We start from the raw sequence: 21416 nt of genomic DNA, 5'->3' as shown, positions 1-21416 counted from the left end.
CACTGAATGTGAAATACATGAATGAAGAATATGTTTTACACACACACCGATGCTCTAAGTGCTTTTTCATCTTTGGCTCATTTTGTCTGTCTAAGGGAAAGACTTAACGAGCACACTGTTCGTCCGTTTTCTGTTTTCTTTGTATTTACGTTCTGCGTTTGACCTCTTTATAGGACTACCTGGATTCAATGGTAGGGGTGTGCTACGACGGGGTGGAGGGTGTGCTGTACCTCTGCCTCTTCTCCGTCCTGGCATCCTGTGCCTTCACTGTGATGCTGTGTGCCATTCCCAGGGCTTGGAGACAAATTGCCTGCAGGTCAGTTCGTTCTCGGGGCTCGTCTGCCTGCCTGAGCGTCCTCATTTTCTCTTCCTGCTCCAGTCTGAGCGTCACATACTGTACTGTCTGAGCCGGCCAATGCATGAGTGTGAATGTATTTGTATTGTACAGGTACCCAGACGAGTGCGAGTGAAAGGTGTTTGGCTGCAAAATGGATTCTCTATGTGATAAATATCTGTATTAACCCTCCCGTTGTCCTTGGTTCAAAATGACCCGCAGCTGTGTTCAACCAAGTTCTATTTTACTTCTATATTTTTTTGGGATCATTGGTCATCATTCTTTAAAGAAACCCTCACAGCCTCCTTGTCACCAATGATCCCAGAAAATATGAAAATAAAATAGAACTTGGTTGAACACAGCTGCGGGTCATTTTGACCCAAGGACAACGGGAGGGTTAACTGTCATCTTATCATCTTTTAAACATCATTGTTTGTTCATTTAAAGCACCATACTACTGATTTTGGATGTTTCAAGGTCATTTCTAGTTTTTCATTCATTTGCTGTTTTTCTGGGAGGCATCGCTTTTAAACTACTTTTGTACTCAAACCGCAAATGGAAACTTTCTTACAGGAGTCATTTTCTTTTTTTTTTTTTATTTGTCTGTTCCATTATCATCACGTAGTTTTACAGTCTTGAAAAGTGACAGTTTTTAAAATCCTCCTTTTCAAATAACACTTGAGATATAAACTATGAAGAAGGAAACTTTTTTTCTAAGTGATAAACAACAAAACTCGCATGATATCTTTGACAATGTGAATATCTGGATTTGATTTCCTGACAGCGCAGCTAGTGAATGCTCATCAGCACCTGTTAAATCTCATTTAGATGAAGTGAAGTAACACAAAGTGATCACATCTGCCCATAAGAATTCCAAGTACCTGTAAGCTGATATTCATATTGTACCAAAGAAACACACGGTGACACTGAAGATGGAAAACGAAGCTTAATCCTTTTTTTTTTTTTCCGCTCCGTGTCTAGGGAGCGAGATTACGACGACATCGACGAGGAGGACCCGTTCAACCCGCGGGCGCGGAGGATAGGCTCTCAGATCCCCAACCACACCAACATGCACAGCTTCTGCAGCTACAGCAGCAGCGTGGGCAGCCAGAGCAGCCTGCACCCGCCCGCCCCGGCGCTCACCAACGCCCCCATGTCTGAGTACATGTGAGTGAGAGGAGGCAAAGTGGAGGGCGGACCCAATTTTAATGCGCAAATTTAATTAATTCCTCCCATCGTCTGAGTCACCCCTTTCTTTCTTCCCAGGAACCAGACGGCCCTTTTCGGGGGAAATCCGAGGTACGAGAATGTGCCTCTGATTGGACGAGGCTCTCCGCCCCCCTCGGTACGTTGGGTCCCAGAGGCCAAGTCTTTCCTATGAAGTCATTTCCCTCTCTGCTAGCGCACCACATTTAGCCTTGAAAGAACAGGAAATGGATTTTTCTCACAGATAACTGCTAATAATTTCATTCATATTTTCACTCAGTGACTCATTTCCTTTCTGAAATTTCACCTTGACATCATTCAAAGCTTTAAGCCATATTTAACAACCTCTCTTTGATTAAATATACTTTTTTTTTCTTTTTTTTAAAGGAATCTCAATAGTAATAATGAGACACGCACTTCGTTACACACTGTGCCTTTTTTCTTCTGTCCATAATTCACAGGAGGCAGACTTACAGTCCCAAAGCAAGCAGGGGAGAAGTAATGGAGTTAATATTTAATATGAATAGAACATCATTTAGCCTCTCTCAAGCCAAACTCCCAGGAGGAGAGCGACATGGGTCTTAACCCATAAGCTCTGTTGACACACGGGGTTCCTCTTCCTCGCTGAATTATTTCACCCCTTGCTGGGCTATTTTCCTGCTGTTATGTCACAGATAAAAATAGAAACATTTTGAATCAAATTTTCATCGGGCACAGCGTCGTAACGACAAGTGTGGTGAAATGCATCGGTTAAATGCATTTTGCGGGTATTTAATCTACTGTTTTGTCATTTTTATGTTGACATTTATGAGAGAAATACATCTTAAATATCTATTTCATTTCTGATAAATTTAATTTTTTTTTGTTGATGTGTGTAGAAGTTTAAAATCCACAAAACTGATACAAAAGTGAATCTTTTCTCATTTTAATGACATTGCAGTTTTAATACAAGTTATGTCATTGATCATAAAAATTAACCTTCAGTATGGAGTTCCAGCTGGACAATGAACAGAAAATGTGATGTTCTCTGCTTTATGACTTTTCTTCTCCTAATTAATACCAGCACGTATTGCATAACTAAAAACCCTCATGACTACAAATGTGCAGCGCCATGCAGTCGTCTTCAGCTAACAGCTTCTTTTATATATTTTTTTTTGTTTGTTTGTTTGTCGTGTGTATGTTCGTTTGTTATCTTTCATTTCTATATTCCCTCCTGTTTTGTTTTTTTTATCAACTTTTGGAGATATACTCTCAGCAGTATAGAAATCGAGTAAGTCTTTTCTACTCTTCCTCAGGGTGACCTCCCTCTCTTTTTCCTCTGTTGCATCTCCGTCTGTTCCCTCTCTCTCCTTCAACGTCACTTCGGTTCCTGTGCAGTTTTTTTTCCTGTTGTTTTTATTATTTATTTATTTTTTTTTTTTAGCATGGCTTTTAAAACCCACAACCTGTCGTCCTCATTTATTTTACTTAGCGAGAGTGTTTTCTGCCCCTGGTGTTCACAGGGTGGTACTGTAGTTTCTGGATGTCCTCACAGTTAGCACCCCCTCCCCTCCCTCCCCCTGTGCATGCAGTCTTGCTCCAATCATTCAACTCTATAGAGCAAAGTTTTCTTCAGCAGGAATCATGTTTGATAGCAGCTAATTTAAAGATTAAGGGATTGCTTACTTTGAAAAAAAAAATGCAGGTTAGATCTCTTATTTTTGTACCGGGTTAGTCGAGTATGTCCAATTTAAAGGAATACACCTCTGAAAATCGATCTCTTTAGCGTCAAATATTCAGCCGCTGAAGGCATGACTGGCGGCTTGTAAAAGTTTGCAGCATGCTCCTTTGCTGAGGATGGCAACTGTAGTCAGCTTAGATCCACAGAGGTTACAATTATTGTTTGAATTCTTTTGATAACAATTCCATTCTGGCAAATTGTGATTGAAATCAGAAGCTATTTCATCTTACGAAAATGAGAACAAAACTTTAAATCAGCATTTAGTGTTTAATATGTGTCTCCTGGGACGTAACGAGTGTACAGATAAACTGCAGACAAGTGGATTATTGTGCAGGAGTTTGAAAAGTCTCAACAAACATTTTATTATTTTTGTATGACCGTGGTTCTCCATTATAATCCATTATAGCTGCAGTGAATCTAAGCTTACTACAGCCGCCGATCTCTGCAAAGCCGATGTTTCAGAGCCACCTGTGAGGCGAGAATTTGATTCTCAAAAGATAGATTTTTCACAGACTACTCCTTTAAGCCCCCTTTTCCCCACTTTATGTCATTATAACTGGCTTATAAGGTTCAGTAAATACCTGTGAAACTTCCACCATGAGCTCCCGGAACAGGCTTGTAATAGCCTCCGTGTTGTGTCTCTGTGTTGGTCTTTCCTCCACAGTACTCCCCCACTATGAGGGCCACCTACCTGTCCATGACCGAGGAGCAGAGTAGACACTTTGGAAACGACTTCCAAGCATAGACTTCTGTACGTGCCCGAGGAGGGAAGCAGCGTCGCACAGCCTCGACGGGACGGGAGTTGTGTGGCTGTCAGAAGCATCACAGAGGACAGAGTGCAACATCTGGTCGGTCCCGGACTCGGGCCTGGGCGGTGAAAGGACGGTGGAGCGATATCGGTGCTGTTCTCTCTGTGTTTTACCCTCGTTTCTGTCCTTCGTTCGGAGAACCTGCTAAACATTTGTGGCACCCGCTGTCGATCTTAACCTCCTCTAAATCTGACACAAACTTTTAAAACATGTTAAAAACTGAAAGTGTTTCCCAGTACGATAAAAAAAAAAAAAGAAAAAAAAAGACATTTAAAAAAAGAGATTTGCCTGTTGTGACAGCTTACGTTCAGGTCTTCAAAGAGAAAAATGTGAACACAAAAAGCTGACGTGAACATGCCGTATTGTTCTCCGTGCATTATGCTTCATGCTTGATATTTGTGAAGCACAAACCCAGCACTGGCAGCACACACAGCCGCAGGTCAACGTATAATTTATTTACATTCTCGCACACAAAAACACATCTGCAAGTGAAGCTTTACGTTTTACAAAAAAATCTCCGGAGACGAAACTCCCTGAGACCACGGCTTCTGTAAATACGTTGTACAATAACAGACTCTTGTCTTTTTCAGATTTTGTTTAAACAGTGTGCCATTTTTATACATATTTTTTCTAGTTTTGTGTGGCAATGTCACATTTTGTCACTATTTTTTGTTTTGTATCTTCTAAAGGGCCATTAATTCATGCTCTCTGAGTATCTAAACCAACTAACACGATGAAGTTGTCACTTCTGCCATGACATGGGAAGCTGTTCTGCTCTGACTATGATTAATGAGAATAATCAGGTAATTATTTTCATCAAAACATCCAAACAGTTCAACTTTGTACTGACTAACAGTATTTTTCTGTAGAGGATTTAATACATGCAGTGCCATTTATTAATACTTTTATTGTGTTGTTTCTTTCTGCATGTTACACTGTTCAGGCACTGAGAGTGGTGCTTAATTTTGTGTGTGAGACTCCGAACTTCAGGGTCAAGTTGTGAGTTGAATAAACCAGCTTTGAGTACAATTTGATGAGTTTCTCATTTTGTTGTTAAGTGTTTGCCTTGGTTTTTTTTTTTTAAGGGTACAATGAAGTGAAAGCACAATTCTTTTAGCCTGTACTAATCCTTAAAATACACTCAGTCTCTGAATATCTTATAATGCAACCTGCTGAACATAATAATAATTCAAACCAGACATTGTAATATCTTGTCTCCAAATTCTGCAGTTTATCTCACATGATTTAAAAAATATACAGTGCACTTAAAGCAATTATCAGTGACCAAATGGCTTTTTTTTTTAATTTTTGCAGCAGTATTATTTTGAGCATATTTCACATTCGGTCAGATACCTAATTGATGACACTAATCTTGGCTGTTCGCCTTAAAACTGCGGTGACTGTATAGATCTTCTGTGCTGTCTAGTTCTAGATGTGTGTGAAGCATTAGAATTTGTAGCCTCAGCTTTATTGTCCAAGGATGTGTACACATACTACAAATATACACAGCAATATAGAAATATACAGCAAAAAAAAAAAAATCAATTGTATTTATTTATCCCTACAAACACAATTATTTTCTATTTTTGAATTTGACCATGTGGCCAAGCTTGCATTAAAAAGGTCATTTAGATTGTTTACCAGCAGATGTCAGCATACTGCAGCAGAAGGTGAAACTATTAACTGCAGCCTCAGTTAGTGCCACTAATGTGGCAGCACACATTCAAGTCACAGAGCTGACTGAAGGTTTCTCTGAAAGTTTATTCCCTAAAAAACCCAGGAGATCAAATACATATTATACCACTATTCTGAAAGCTTCTCTACAATCCTGTGAAACCCTTGAAACCGTCTGTATAAAAGTATTCTGTCCACTGAATTATTTTTAATCCATTTATTTACCTGAGTTGTCTTTCAAGACATGGCTGTCGTCTTTGTTTTGATTGGAAACAGATACATAATTTGTAGAAATATGTTTTCATTGTTAATTGGACTGACTATTTTTTTTCATCTCAGATGTCTAGATTAGTCTGTGGGTTGTCGAGACACATTTGAGAGTGACAGTAGGAGTTTTAAAACCAGTTCATCTTAAAGAAAGTGGGTTAATGAGGGGCAGAAACTGGGGCTGTAACTACACTGTAACTACAAGAGCTAATCCTGTAAACTACAGTATACTGGGATTTGTTTTTGTTTTTGTTTTGGATGATAGGTAGCACTTTAGAAGGTGAAACACGTATAATTTGGGCTATGTTTGTGTTTGCTTTACACAGTTTGAGAAGAATATAATAATTAAAAAAATATATATATATATAAAATTGACTGAAATCAAGCCATGTATTTTTTGGCAATTTATTTTGTAAATGGAAAAAAAAAAAAAAAATCCCCGACTATAGGGTTTTATTTTATAATCGGAAGTAGGCTGCTATTGTTTACAGTAGCTGACTTGATAGTACCGGATCTCTCGGGACAACACACGCGCACACTCACAAAAACACACGCGCACACGAACCCACAACAGCAGCAGGGCAGCGGAGAGGAGCCGCGAGGCGCACACAAGGAAGTGACCGCAGCAGGTGGGCTGCTGCTGCTGCCGCTGCCGCTGCTGCTTCTACCTGCCGCTCTCTTCAGGTTTTTCCACTTTATTTTTCTGTCGTGTTTCCACCGGGGGAGCAGCGCAGCGTCGACGCACTTTGAAGGACTCAGAGAAGGAAACCAAAAAAAAAAAACAGAGTAGGGGCGGCTCGGCTGGTACTCGCACAGCCGGAGAGAGGTGGTTAGCTCCGGTGGTAGCTGTCCAGAAGAAGAGGACGAGGAGGAGGAGGAGGAGGAGGAGGCGCTCGTGCGGCAGCTGAGTCCACCAGTTGCTGAAGCGGTGGTGGCTGCAGGTGGTCCCGGTGGCATGCAGGTACCGACGGGGAGCAGGACGGTCCAGGACCCCGGGTGCTGCTGATGCTCGTTGTCCTTCTCTGCCGGAACCAAAAGTGAACATGAAGGACACGGTGGAGTCAAAGGACCATCAATTAACTGTGAGTTCACCCTCAATCTTGTTTTTCAATTCCTTGATACAACCTGAGCTGCCAGTTTCCTCTTTACTTTCACTGGCTGCTCGTGGTCAGGAAAAAAAACATTTAAACCATTTTTTGCTAAAAATAAAAAAATAAATAAAAAATGCCTGTATTGTCCCATTTATGTTAACACTGAATGAAATATAGGAATACAATTGAATTATTTAGACGATAAAAGGCGGTGTTGTACTGGAAAACTTTATATTGTATGAGCTAAAACATATTAACTAATTATCTAACAATAAAATTGGAGGTGCATTTTTCTGTGATTTTTTTAATTTATTTTAGCAGTTTCTTTTTTTTTTTAATTAATTTCAGCATCATCCGTTGGTGTTAAATGTTCATTTTTCCTTTACACCCGCTGCACAGTGTTTTGCAGCCCATACCTGAATTATTGAAGTGTCTGTTTCAGTTGCCTGGCCTCTCTTGTCCACCATGTAATACACCTTCTGCAGGTTGCTGACAGACGGAGGGGCTTTTTTTTTTTATCCCCCGTTTGGTGCCTTCGTGAAGCTGAGGTGGATCAGTATTATTAAAAAAAAAAAAACACCAATATGGCCAAAAAGCGGCTGCACATTTCTTACTACTTGCTTATGCCTGTTGGTTATATCCTTGTTCTTGATTTAATGACACATCTGCTGCTCATTGTATTCACATTAAAAGCTTTTCCACTGACCTCTCAATGTTTTCACGGAAATAAATTATGCAGACAAACAGCAGTATGACTTTGAATGCAGCTAATGATAACACAATGCGCCTCTCATTTAGTTGTTTTGTACCTGCTGAGTGCCACCCACTGTTTATAATTTACCCTGTTGAACTAAGCGTGTCTGTTTCACTTTAAGTGAGCTTTGCTGAAGGTAGGAAAATGTCTTCACTAAATTTGTTTCTTACTTTGTGCACGAGAGATCGACATTTATCAGGATGTGAAGTGATTAGGACTGAACCGAGCAGCTAAATTAGTCAGTAAATTTATCCATCCAGCTGTTTCTCTGTTTGTCGACATATTCAAGGTGCTGGTGGTATGTAAGCTATCCCAGCATGCACCGGGCAGAAGGCAGGCTACACTTCCGGTCTGCCACAGAAGTAACACACATACAGAAGACCGTGGTAAATATATAGTTCGATGTAAAAGCAATGCTGGGTTTCCAGTTGATTTATAAACTGCGTGTTTGGGCTGTGGGAAGAGAAAAACGTGTAAATGAGGATCATCTTCTAAATTTACATGGAAAAAGGACCGGAGGGTTTAGTTTACACCACTGATATACTAAATGTTAGTGTCTGTGTTTGATGCTCTTTCAGATTTTGAACTGCAACTCCTTCACGGAGACAATTAAGGAAAGATGTCCTTTTTTTTTTTTTACACCTCCCCTAATGCAATGCAGTTATGTATTATATCTTCCCCCACCTGGCTCTATGACAACATCTTTCATATTGTCTGTTTTGGCAGTGCAGGCTTTCTATTAACATTTTGCTGTCTCAGATCTTAAACCAAGATAATCCTGATGAGATCTTCAGAGATTATTTTGCAAAACTGCGCAAACTCCAGAGGAGCCCCCGACTCCCACAGAAGCCTGATCGGCTTTCATTATGTGCCAAATGAATGAAATGTTTAAAATCAGCAGAGTCGGGAGAACAGAGGGATTCTCACACACTGTATGCTGCACGTGACAAGACAGACTTTTCTCCTGTGCCACACTTTCATTCGGCCCACAGCAAAGTCGAAGCGACGTACATTAAATTATAACTCCGGATCCTTCGTAAATAGGAGGGTGAAGCACTTTTATCTGCTGTCAATGTCGTTCAGTTCATGTTCTAATCATTAACGCCAGTAGATGTAATATTATCTCCATGTTGATTCAATTTGAGGATAACGCCTGTTCGCTCTGTGTGCCGCAGGTTGCCTTGAGGATCCGCCCGCTCAGCGATGCTGAGCAGGAGGAGGCGGCCACGATTGTGGCCCACAGAGTGGACGACCAGGTGAGCTGTTTACGTGCTCGTGTGGGCAAAGGGCTGTCGTTTCACATCCCCCACCCCCTCCCCCGCCTCCCTCCCTGCCTGTCGTGAGGCTGCACAGATAAGGTATCTGCAGGGGACCTGAGGCTAGCAACTCTTTTTTTTTTTTTTTTTTTTTAAACAAAACAACTCATTTGTAAAGCTCAAATGTCACATTTCATTTGCAGTTGAATGCAGGATGACTGAGACCTGTAACACAGAGTGACCTTTCTAACAAATGATAGAAAGGAAATTCTTCCAGAAGCAAACCACTCAAAGCCTCACCACAGCAGGCGCCCGGGGTTTAATTGGACATCAGCAGCTGCAGGGCTGTGGAACACGTCTAATATAAAACATTCATGCTGATGGTAGTTCATTCTTTTCTCTGACTGTCTGACTAGAATAATAACAGTGTTAAAATCGGCCAGCAAGTAGTAATTATTTCATATACGGGTTTATCTAATAATGATGTCATTTAAACTCTACTAATCTGCATTATACTCCTATACCAGACTCACAGGGGACAAATATGATGCAGCAGAATTAGAGTTTAATTTTTTTATCCGATGCATTCTTCTTCCTTGTCAAGACCACTTATGTTACCCACAATGCAACTCTTCAACTTTATCGAATAGTAGAGCCCGGCCAATCAGAGTTGGTGTATATGTTTCAGTGCACACAATAAACTGTAAAACATCCTGCCTCCATTACAGACTTTGTTATAAATAATCAGTAGATTCATGGGTAACAAAGATAATAGTTATTTACCGCTGTATTTTCTATGATACACCAGACAATTAAACATGCTCTAAATCTTCTAATGTGTTGACGTATGTAAACAACAACGTCACTAATTGCCTTGTGCTTTTGACTATGTTCACTCCCACTGTGGTCTTGTTTCTTTTCTTTCTTTTTTTTCCCCCCGAACCAATCTGAGATGGCGTTCTCATTTATTTGGCAAGCAAACAGCTTTGAAGGGAACTATTGTGCTAATTGTATTTTCCATTAGAGTAAACCACAACAGGAATGTTTCTGACCAAACACAATGCAGATTGGTGAGCTTGGCCATCGCTGCGCACAACAACAAACAACTGGTGTTGTGTCTTTTCAATAAATGACAATTGAAACTTGAATGTTGAAAGTAATTATTGCAGCAGATAAGATTTTTTTTTTTTTTAATTGTTGTTATACAGCAGAGGTGTTTTTTTCCTTCTCTCTGAGGCTCTCGTCCTCAGAGCATGACCAACGTGCATTGTATTTAATGAGGTTGCTACCATGTGACTTCCCACATGAGAAGGGCAGACTGTAAGTACAAGCTCCGTGAGGACCACATTTACCATCAGGCTTTCGCTTTTCAACTAGTCCCTCTTGGAGACCATTTAGCAGGATGTGCAATGAGGATGAAGGCAGTGCAAATGATAATGAGCGTCGTGACTGGGAACTTTCTGAGGTGTCTCCTCGCTCGCTGCGTGGGCTGAATGAGGCGTCTGCAGGCAGCTTGTCTTCACTGATACAAAGCCTCGACAGAAACAGCAGCACCGGCTGATGCATAATTTGCCTCGATATGATGACAGTGACGGGAAGGGAAACATTACACTCGTGAGGTTGTGATTGTGTTTTCTCCTGTTTGAAGGATTTTCCTCGAGAACCCTTCTAATCCGTAGCGCTTTGATCGGACTTCTTTGTTTGTCTTCTCGGATGTAATTCAATTACACCAAGTCTTAAGGACAATATCAACTCTTCTGTCTGTCATGACATCATTAGAATAGGCTTGTACTCAGGGGATTAGAGCGCAACACCAGGAAGGAAGATGTGGTGCTGACACAGCTACCATAACAGGGCTTTGTTATTGTCCCTACCTCTGCCACACCTCAACGACAAAACATGTTTTTATGTGTTTCCTCTTCAATTTATATAGATTTTTTTTTCCAAGAACACCTCAGTCTGCAGTGTGTTATGTCCCAAGAGAGCATTGCAGATACACTCTATGGTCCATATGAGGTTATATGAGGTTCACTCGGGCATGTTCAAAACAAAGGATTAGTGCAGCTTTCAAAGCACACTTGTTATTGAGACAGTGGGATTGTGGCAGTCTGCTTTTTGCCAGGACATGAATGGAGGGGCTTTAGTGAGGTAGGTCACACCAATGCAGGGATGCAGTGAGATTATGTTGCATGCTAGGGTTGAAACTGTTTAAATGTAGCTGTCACTCCCGCTGCCGTCGCCACGCACAGAGAGATATATCCAGGTATTCAAATGAGACCTCAAATCCCCTCCACCCACTGTCTCTTTGCAACTACTCAAGACTGTGGGACACGGCGGAGACCATATGGCCCACAGGTAGTACTCAGACAGATTAGCAGGGCGCTGGCGGCTGACTTGGCCGACTGCGGGTGGGGTGGGGTGGGGGGGGTACCCAGATCTGGCTGTCCTGACAGAGCAGACAATTCGAAGCTGGCTAAGCCCCGGGGAGATGAGCTCATTTGATGGGTTTTAGGTCAGGTTAAGCCCTCTGCCACCTGCTCTCTTTCTCTCTGGTTTACTCTTTCCCCCGCCGACCGCCTCCAGCGATGCGGCCGCTGCCTCTCGAGGACCACCTCCCCGCATTGTCGCGCTCAGTGTGCCTCTCTGGTCCTTGAGTGAGTCGTACACGGGTCAAATTTGCAGTGAGGTGGATTTCTGAATGAGATATTGAAAGAATCATGTATTTCTCTCAAACTACATGCAACAATATGTTGTGCTTTAGTATATCTAAGCTGCTAAGTTGTATTTTTGTGGTGGCAAATGGATCGGTGCAGGAGACAAAGTGTAGCTGGCGGCTTCCTAACGACGCAAGTTGAGGAAATTAAGAAACCAGACCGACCAGTGTTGCCTTGGACGGTGTTGGACAGTGAGAATCACATCCTAAACTGTTTAAGGGACAAAAGAACAACAAGGCAGACCAGAGGCTGTTTTGAAATCGAAAATAAATGATTGAATTGTGAAATTGAGGAGGATCAATTTCAAAAGATGAAGAACAGGCAAACATGAACACTGCACCTCAATATGTTTGTCCTTGCTTATAGCTGTATTATCAAACGAGGATAATGAGACATTAATACAAAAATTAAGGCTAACTGGTCTCAAACTATTTTTAAGGCTCTTCAGAGATGTTTAATGGCCTCCTGATAGTTGACAGTTCCCCTGAACGGTAGAACATCATTTTAAAAGCTTGTCTGCTTCGGCTAGTGGGCTTAAAAAATAATTGATTTTACTCAAACCCATTTACTTTTACTATCTAGCTTACTGTACATTAATATTCCCTTAACTGTGACTTTTTATCTATACGTTGATGTTTTTGTGCCACGTAGTCTTTCTTCTGTTTGTGGCTGTTCAGAGCAAACTGGAGCCAGTTTACTCCAATCGAAACAATCCCTTTGCTTCAAGCTTCTCTGGTAAACATCTTGGTAAATTGATGTGAAAACAAAGTGTTCGTGTTTACACTCTGAACGCCTCATGCCTAAGAACGAACAGATCCGACCATATGGACCATCCCTCTTTAGAGTAAAACACCGAGAGCGGTGGGAGGTTCCTCGCTAAGAGGCTAACAGTAAAGCTATGTTTAGCCCCTAAGAGATAAAGGATGGTCGCTCAACCTCGCCTCCATGAGACACTTTAGACGACCATTTTATCCCACTTGACATACAAAAGACTGTTGTGGCCTTGCGGGCTGTACTTACACATGGTACATTAGGTAAGATCATTAGAACTCATCAGAAGAAGTTCTACACTACAGAATAACTTTTTTTTTTTTAGTTATGATACATTTAAACGAATCCACTTATAAGCATGCAGATTCCTTATTCCGAAACAAAATCAGTTTTAGAGTCCGAGCCGGCAATGCTAAAGTCTGTACAATAATGTTTGCATGTCTGTAAATGCTTTTCATGCGTAAATAAATACGTAAATATGCTGTTAGTAGAACTGAGTGTTTACATCCTGCAGGATTTGTCTCACTTAGCCCCCTCACTTGTTCAGCGTGTCTTCGGCAAGGCCGGCCTGTCGGGAGCGCACAGTGGGGAATGCTTTATGGTGAGGCCTCGTCGCCATGGAGACACCTAGACAAGGTCAGGGCCATTGTTTGTTTTTGTGTTTTTTTATCCCTGTCCCTCGGACATGTAGGACAGTACGACTGTCCTGAGGAATAAGGAAAACAGTCGTGGGATGACGTCCCCGAAAACTCCGGAGGTTTTGTTGTTGTTGTTTTTTAATTGGCTGTGATGAATACATTCTTCAGTGGGACATCTGGTGGCTTGTCAGTGTGATCACGACTGAAAGTGCAGCAGCAATAAATATCCAGTAGCACACAGTGATACGACGTATTGATGCTGGCATTTCACGGTCATCGTTTGAGTGTGAATTCTGCTGTGTGCAGATAATAGAGCACTTTAAAAAGCCTTTCTTCATAACAGCAGGAGGAGCAGAGACTGAAAAATAAAACAACCTTCAGGGGCTGGTGAGTCATTCTGATCCCCGAGAGAGAGAGAGGATGTCAGCCAGGAGGCAAACGGAACATTTTTCATTTTCTTTGTAAAGATCAAGTCCTTTAAAACAATACGCAGCATTCAGCGTGGTCTAAGCACAAGTCTACTTGATTACAGTGGGCCATGAATTGGCAAATCTTCTGCCTTTGCGGAGCACAATGCACCTCACCTCAAGTGCTCGGTGTAGAGTTTCCGACAGCCACCACGCTGGACTCTCAGTGAAAAGAGATTCAAAGTGCCTTCGACTTATAGGCTCCACCGTTTGCCCGATTCAGCAAAAAAACAAGAAAACTAAAAGCTTTGCACTCCAAACACTATCCAATTCTGACTCTGTTGAATACAGATAAGATTCGACTTTATGAATCCCACAGCGGGGAAATCGAGTGCCGACTGGTAGTGAAAAGGTTGTGCTAAAGTTCAGGTAGCAATCCTGACATTAATCAAAACTAAACTCCTTTGGGCAAATACAGCAAGGTATATGTCATTTGCAGAGTGTTTACTGTAGCCCTGAGGTTGAAGGAGAGTCGGGAATGATGGAAATGTTCTCTCTAAAACAGCTCATTGCGATAATAGTCTCGGAGTTGAAATGCTGGAAAAACTAGAAAAAAGGGCACGCTTTGTCTATGTGGAGCCTTTTTTTTTTTTTTTTTTTTTTTTTTTTTACGAGGCCGGGTGTTTGAATAGCTTCTCAGCTGGACAAGAGAGGGAAAGGAAGTACAAACAGCCGTGTCCTTTCTAGCCGTGACGATTTAACCTCCACACACAGACGCAGAGCCAGGAACGAGACGTGAAGCGAACCCCCCCCCCCCCCCGCGGAGATCAACGACGAGCACACGGGGTTTTATTTTGAGTCGCATCACAGACGTTCGTCCTACTTCTATGCAAAGCTGGGTTAGTAAGTCAACCCAAATACTATCTGTTTCTGGGAAGTGGATAATCTTCGCTTTCCTTGTTTCCTCCATCTCCACCTCTCTCTGATCCCCGCCGCTCTCCCGAGTCTCTTTGACCACATGGGCCGTTGTGGGTGGGTCTGTGCATGTTTGCGAGCGTTGTTCGTGATCCCTCTCAATGCTCTACCACTCGTGATCTTCTCGAGAGGGCGGGGCGTGGCAGCTCGCCCTGAGCAGCCCCTGAAGGAGACTAGACGCTTGAGTGGCCGTGCTTTTAGCTCTTCTGAGCAGCTTTAACTACTCACGTAATAAGGACCTGGAGACATCTAGGAATTATTATGCATTTGATTAAATAAAAAATGGTATGCAAGTTTACTGCTACATAATAAAGACATTCAGGTGTGAGTTGTTTGCACCACGCTGTGTCCTCAGGCATCCAGTGGTCATTATTCAGGTCACAGGGTGGGCACAAAAAGGAAATAATTACCGAAAGGGCGTCTACGGTAACATTATCAACTTATTATGTCACATATTATGCAAGCATAACATGCTTTTTTTTTTTCTTCCATTTTTGAGGGAAAGATTAAATTATGAGCAGTCTGCCCCGTTCATACAGTATGAGCGATCTGGTCTATGTAACAGAACCAGGAGCACAATGTTCCCCCGCTTCCTTTGTGTCCACCTGATACGTCCGACACGAGCAGGAAGAGCAGGCCGGCCGCAGGGCCGTGGATGGGACATCATTATTGGGTGACAGGCAGGGATTGCTCAATTACAAAAAAAGCTAATGGGTCAGACTGATTAGTGGAACAATTACAGCTCAAGAGTTACAAGGAAAAACATCCCCTGTCTACCCTGGATCTTAAAATGTTTACGCACAGTACCTACGCATGGACCAGTCTGACCCAACCTTATCCCGTAGCTGGGTGACAGATCCGACAAAGCTTGAGTCTTCACGGAAACGCACGCTAACACCGCAAACATGCGTGCTAACATGAATAAATTACTACTTTTATCAACATTAACTTAATTATATCTTGTAGCCCTCTGAACCATCGAACACACACGTTTGCAATAACATCCATAACTCGACATGGAAAACAGGACTTTTGTAACGACTTCAAATCTGGCCGGAGAATCATCACACGTGAAGGTGATACGTTGGGACTAATAGTTGTCAATACCTCACAACACAAACTACAAATTTCCAGTTAGGCATATTTTATTTATTTTTTTTAATCAAGGATGGGAATCACCAGATACGATATCATCTCGATTTTAAAAATGTTCTGCTGTTCTGTAATTTATTACCTATTTTCAAATAAAGTCCCCGAAGGGTAAGGAAACAGGCTGACAAACACTGTCATAAAAAAAACCCGTTACAAGGGCTTGACTAATTTATTTCTTTATTCACATGATAGAATATCAACACTCGGCACCATGTGTCAATACGATATTGCCATTCAAAATATCGGGATGTTATGCTTGTATCTCACCCATGCATTTTTCACAACCATATACAAACTGTCTTACTTATTTTCGTCTCATTACTTTAATACATAGGATTTGTCTTTCATCTTTCACAAAGGGAGTACGGTGTATTTTTGAAAGTCCATTGTGTGTGTGTGTGTGTGTGTGTGTGTGTGTGTGTGTGTGTGTGTGTGTGTGTGTGTGTGTGTGTGTGTGTGTGTGTGTGTGTGTGTGTAGCTGCGAGAGACTCGAAGCCACTCGACAACGGTAATGGCTGCTTTTGTGCTTTTACACTGACAGCGTCTCCCTTTCTGTCATCTGTTGGAAGCAAAATGGACTAAAAGGCTGGAAATGGCGTGCTGTCGAGGACCAATTTGCTATTACTGTCATTACGTGTGAACACGGGTGTGAAGTTAACTTGACACCGCGCTAAAGGGATCCTTGCGCAGCTTCCTGCTGCCTCCATCCGAAAAGATCTTCCAAAGGTCATTACGTAGCAACGGTTGTTGTGGGGTTGGGGTTTTTTTTTTTATGCCGCTTTTCTGCTTTCAATCTATCATAGCTGACAGAGGAGTCATATAATTATGAGAAATCATATTAATAATGATAATCATGACAATTATAAGCATACAACTTTTGCGTCGGTTGCCGAGCAAGAGTGTTCTCCTGCTTTTAAGACACCTGAATACGATGAATGATGACTTCCTTTCTTTTAATCCTCAACCTCAATTTTGGTGTCTTATTTTATATTTTGAATATTTAATAGAGGAATGTTGCATATTTACAATTTGCCTTGTAGAGTTCAGTAAATATCCACCGCAAAGGATACAGTAGTTTGAACGTGGACACGCGTGAGTCCAAGTGAATTTTCCACTACGGCCGTTCATCTGGCATCTTCGATTGCCTCAGTCTCTGTGTGTGTGTGTGTGTGTGTGTGTGTGTGTGTGTGTGTGTGTGTGTGTGTGTGTGTGTGTGTGTGTGTGTGTGTGTGTGTGTGTGTGTGTGTGTGTGATAGCCGACCTCCTGCCCCTGGCCTCAAGTTTACCTCTGACCTTTAGTAACTAGCAGCCAACGCCTGTCTCTGGCATCCCAAATCCCAATCTTCCTCCCTGTCGGTGCACCCTTGGATACTTGTTGTTTGTGATGATACCAATCAACCTGATTACCCCTGCCAAGCAGGTGGGGTGGATTTTTTGATGGACAGCCTTTTGTCAGTCTGGAAGGAACAAAAGAAAAGGTGATGAGGTTGTGGTTTGGATGCTCTAACTTTATTTAGCTTTTTTTTTCTTTTTTTTTTTTAACAACGAATATCTTTAATGCATCATCCGCATCCTCGCACTTAATTGTGATCTGAAGGCTCTGAGAATTTGCTTTCTTCGATGACAAATTGATTTATTCGTCTTATCCATTGTGATCATCTGTGCTTTTGCCATTCAAGAATAAGTCTGCGTTAGATGCCCTCGAGACAGTAATGTTGAGGCAAGGGAGGAAACGTAGATAAAGAAAGAAAGGAAAAAAAGAAGAGCACTCGAGATCTATTATTCTGTCGAGCAGAAGGCCAGGAGTCCTGTTGCATTTATTAATCACTGTCTGAGTCAGAATTACAGCGACCCTCCTCTCGACTGTACCGATCTGGCCTTCGGTTGCCACGGCCAGACGTCTTATATAACGTCAAAAGAAGAGCGGACCTTGCGACCTGGCTCGCTGTATCAGGTACACGGCGATCCAACACACACCTCCAATCATGGTGAGCCCCTGAAACTGGATATACAGTAGCATTGTTGGGGGGCAGAGGGCAGCGCTGAGGGTTTCGATCAGATAACCAGCTGCAATTGTGCCCGTTGGATTTTCCAAAGCTTTGGTTGCGTTTCTGAAAGAGCAGCTTGAAAGGTTGCCCCGTAAAGGTCACCGCTTAGACCTGATTGCTTTCTTTTTTACTCTTTGTTCTTTGCTGTAGATTACATTGTTAAACTACTCTGCCATTGTCATTGTGTAACCTACAGATACTGGAAGGAAATGGAGTGAAATTCATAGCGAGAGAGCAAGCGTACACACAAATACACACTCTTCTGTCACATTATGATGGATGCCATGAGGCGGGTTTTTTTTTATATTACAGATGGATATCTGGTTGAAAATGAAAGGAGAGTATTCAAGCCCTCAGCGCAGGTGGTCTTTCTTTTTGTGCCGATGACTCATTGTAAGTCAGCGGGAGACACTAAAAGACTACAAAAATTCTAGCAGCTCTATTGCAGAGGGCATTTCAGACATATTTTTCAGTTGTGTGTCTCATCTGAAGGAACAGATACACTCCTATTTCAATCACTCCAGCTGGTTACACTCACACTGAGCATATTTTTTTACCCTTTCAAGACTATTTTTCTATAAATGTGTCGGGCTCCGAGTGCCTCCACATTGTGAGTGACCCCCATTAGTGAAAACTAGTTTCATCATGTTACCCAATGCTTTTGTGAACTGCTGTTTCGCAGCTTCGAGTCTGGCGTTTTGGTCGTCACCATCTCGGTTTTTGGTAGGTAGGTAGGTAGGTAGGTATATACTTTATTAATCCCCGAGGGGAAATTTTTTTCGCCACAGCAGCATACATACAGGAGCAATAATAGAAACAATAGAATAAAATAATAATAGAATAGAATAATATAATAGAAAAGCAATAAAATAAAAAATATAAAATATAAAATGCACAGTACATACAGTATATATACAGTACATTAAATATCTATATATATTATATACAACAAACCATATATATATATATATATATATATATATATATATATATATATATATATATATATATATATATATATATATATATATATATATATATACGGTACAGTATATATTTTGGACCAAAATGACTAAATTTAGACAAGCTGGGGAGGAGCAAAGGCTGGATTTGATTTGATCTGACTGAGAACCTTAAGACTAAGAGACTCTATGCCCACCCACCTTTACCAGAAACCTGACTGCACCCCAGGCATGTCAATCATAGCCCCCAAACACCTCTCTTTGAGGCGTAATATCTAATTCATAATGGAATTATTATCAAAAGAACCACCAGAACACTGATCAGGAGTGATTTTTAGCAAATGACATTGTAATGACTATTGGAAAAAAATTATTGACTTTGTATTTAATGAGAGAAGTTTATTTTTTTATTTTTTTTCGAGCCAGCCCCTAGTGGTCCTTGCTATTTTTCTTTCTCATACATTCCACTTTACTGTCAGGTGATTTAGTTCCAAGTGGAGCTTTTTAAAATTGTACATAGTTTCAAGCATTAAAATAATTTATAGCCATCAGCCAGAATTATAAAACGCAGTTGAAAATGCATTGGAGACAGGCTTCCATGGTAACCACGATTTCACTCGGCCATGTGAGTTAAAATGAGGTTGCTGTGTTGGGGGAGAAATGAGATGCAGGGATGGACATCCACCTCAGATATGACACACGGACAAAAAGCACTCCTCTTAATCTTTCCAGTCCATGCATGGACAACCCTTTGAGCTCGATAATAAAGGACGTCACCTTTTGACCTTTGAAGCCGGAGCAATAAAGACCAGACACGAATGTAAACAATAAAAGGTGACACTACTGTGTACAGTTGGTTTGATGGTTTGACTCTATCGCTCCAATGCAGACCCCCGTCTGCACCTTTTTGTTTAAAATAGTCTTTCTCCAGCTGCTACAACTGCTGCGGTCAACCGGTCTTTTTGACAATAATTTTGGCTTCTTAGGGTTTCTTTTTTTTTTTTTTTTATATAATATTTTCTTGTTTGTAGCTGCTGCTTTCATCTTTTTAAGTGGCAGGTCCTCTTGAAAATAACACTTGAAATGCTTCACGAGATACAACATTTTTTTCAATTTCTGTCCAGTTTCACTGCTGGCAATGAGACCAGATTGAGAAAAATATTCTTGACTCTTGCAAGACATGAAAACTGCTTTGTGTTCAGCCAAGCGTGTTCCCACAACATGGGTGAAAATACAATATAGGTCCTTCTTATGAGATTTCAAATGTCTCTTTTTGTCATTTTCTTAGTGACCGCAGCCATTATTTCGGTGTAACGAACAAGTGTCCATAAAAGAGGTTGATGTCTACACAACCTGCTGACTTTTTGTTGCGTGCCTTGGCAGCGTTTGCCACTTGGCACTCGACGGTGGAGGGAGGCAGGGCGAACCAACCGCGGATGGCTGGCTGGCTTGTGAAACTGCACCACATCCAGGCTTTGAATTATGGATCTGCGGTGGGAGCTCGCTGTGCTATAATCAGTGATATGGGCCAACCAAGTCAACCCTGCTGAGCAGAGCAGCAGGTCCTGGTGGTCAGAAATCCCATCAGCCGATGAAGCCACCGGGCGGCGGTGCTCCATCACACCCCGCTGCTTTTCATGGTGTTTAGACAACTCCATCACGCTAATTGGGTTCATGTCGCAGCATAAGCAAGCTGTTGTTTGACTTCGGCTGATCCTTGTGAGGGTATAAATATTTTAGGAGCCTCTTTTTTTTTTTTTTTTTTTTTTTTTTTTTTTTTTTGTCATAGCCGCAGTGTGTAAATTCACGCTCGGTCCATTTTGTTTTGCCAGCCCCTGGGGTCGGGTTAAACCGAGTCACGCCCAGCGTTCAAATGAGAAGTGCTTGTAGCAGGTGATGTCCATTGTGACAGCGGCGACGGCATGATTAAAACTGATCAAACTGACACCACGTTTACGGAGGCTGTCGACCAGGAAATTGCATTCTTTTTTACTTTGTGCAGCTCTTCTGGCTTCTGGCCCATTCGTGTCAAAGAGGAGGGTTAGGAAAAACAGATACGTTGGCAAATTAACAAATAGGTGGTGTGTTTTTATGCCTTAGTCTTTGCTCAGTATCACAGCTACGGCTACGGCCGCCATCTTTGTACACGAACAGTGACCCCAGAAGCAGTCCGTTTTCTGTATTTTACGAGTTTGGTCAGGAGAACGGTTCTGTCTCCAGTTTTAAGCCCCCTGGATTCATAATTTCAGCTAATAAGAGAGATGAACTGGTCAGCTTTCCTCCCAGCGGGCATTTTGATCAGCTGATGTGTGTTTGACAGATCCTGCTTGTGGCTGCATGATGTGGTTGGAGCACTTGTCGCATTTGACATATGTTGGAGCTAACAATTTTAGTATTGGAGCTATTGGTTGTATTTACTAATTAAACCCATATATATTTATTTTGTTGCTGTTTTATTTTTAATAACATTAACATAACGTTATTGGAATTATTACTTCAATTAATTGTGTAATTGTTGGTGCCAGCACTGGTCGGCTCGGGGCCCTCTGTGGATCTGCACATATGGGTATGCAGGTATAGCATATAGCAGGGTTTATGTTTTTGTACCAGGGCAGCCGATTGTATGTTGGGTTTCATT

The 21416-nt window shown here is 41.7% G+C and overlaps 2 protein-coding genes across 4 annotated transcripts in view; both read left to right on the top strand.

Annotated features, from left to right (window-relative positions):
• The window catches only part of ttyh2 (tweety family member 2), a 54670-nt gene extending 49572 nt beyond the window's left edge, over positions 1-5098 (top strand). Inside the window, exons 11-15 of one of the 2 annotated variants that reach the window (XM_069704669.1) lie at positions 174-316; positions 1316-1501; positions 1601-1679; positions 2784-2810; positions 3925-5098. In XM_069704669.1, the coding sequence (XP_069560770.1) occupies positions 174-316; positions 1316-1501; positions 1601-1679; positions 2784-2810; positions 3925-4005 (516 nt within the window). In that variant the 3' untranslated portion in view covers positions 4006-5098. The remainder of the gene's footprint in view (positions 1-173; positions 317-1315; positions 1502-1600; positions 1680-2783; positions 2811-3924) is intronic. The other variant, XM_069704670.1, reaches the window with a different exon arrangement.
• A 1463-nt stretch (positions 5099-6561) lies between these two features.
• kif19 (kinesin family member 19) overlaps positions 6562-21416 on the top strand; it is a 35584-nt gene continuing 20729 nt past the window's right edge. For both annotated transcript variants that reach the window (XM_069704655.1, XM_069704656.1), the window contains exons 1-2: positions 6562-7092; positions 9031-9111. In XM_069704655.1, the coding sequence (XP_069560756.1) occupies positions 7054-7092; positions 9031-9111 (120 nt within the window). In that variant the 5' untranslated portion in view covers positions 6562-7053. The remainder of the gene's footprint in view (positions 7093-9030; positions 9112-21416) is intronic.

Source organism: Brachyistius frenatus, unplaced genomic scaffold, assembly GCF_029030835.1.
Source record: "Brachyistius frenatus isolate BFR_SWC_R1_liver_20210118 unplaced genomic scaffold, ASM2903083v1 Contig_51, whole genome shotgun sequence".
NCBI lineage: Eukaryota > Metazoa > Chordata > Actinopteri > Embiotocidae > Brachyistius > Brachyistius frenatus.
This window is presented reverse-complemented; position numbering and strand designations above follow the sequence as displayed.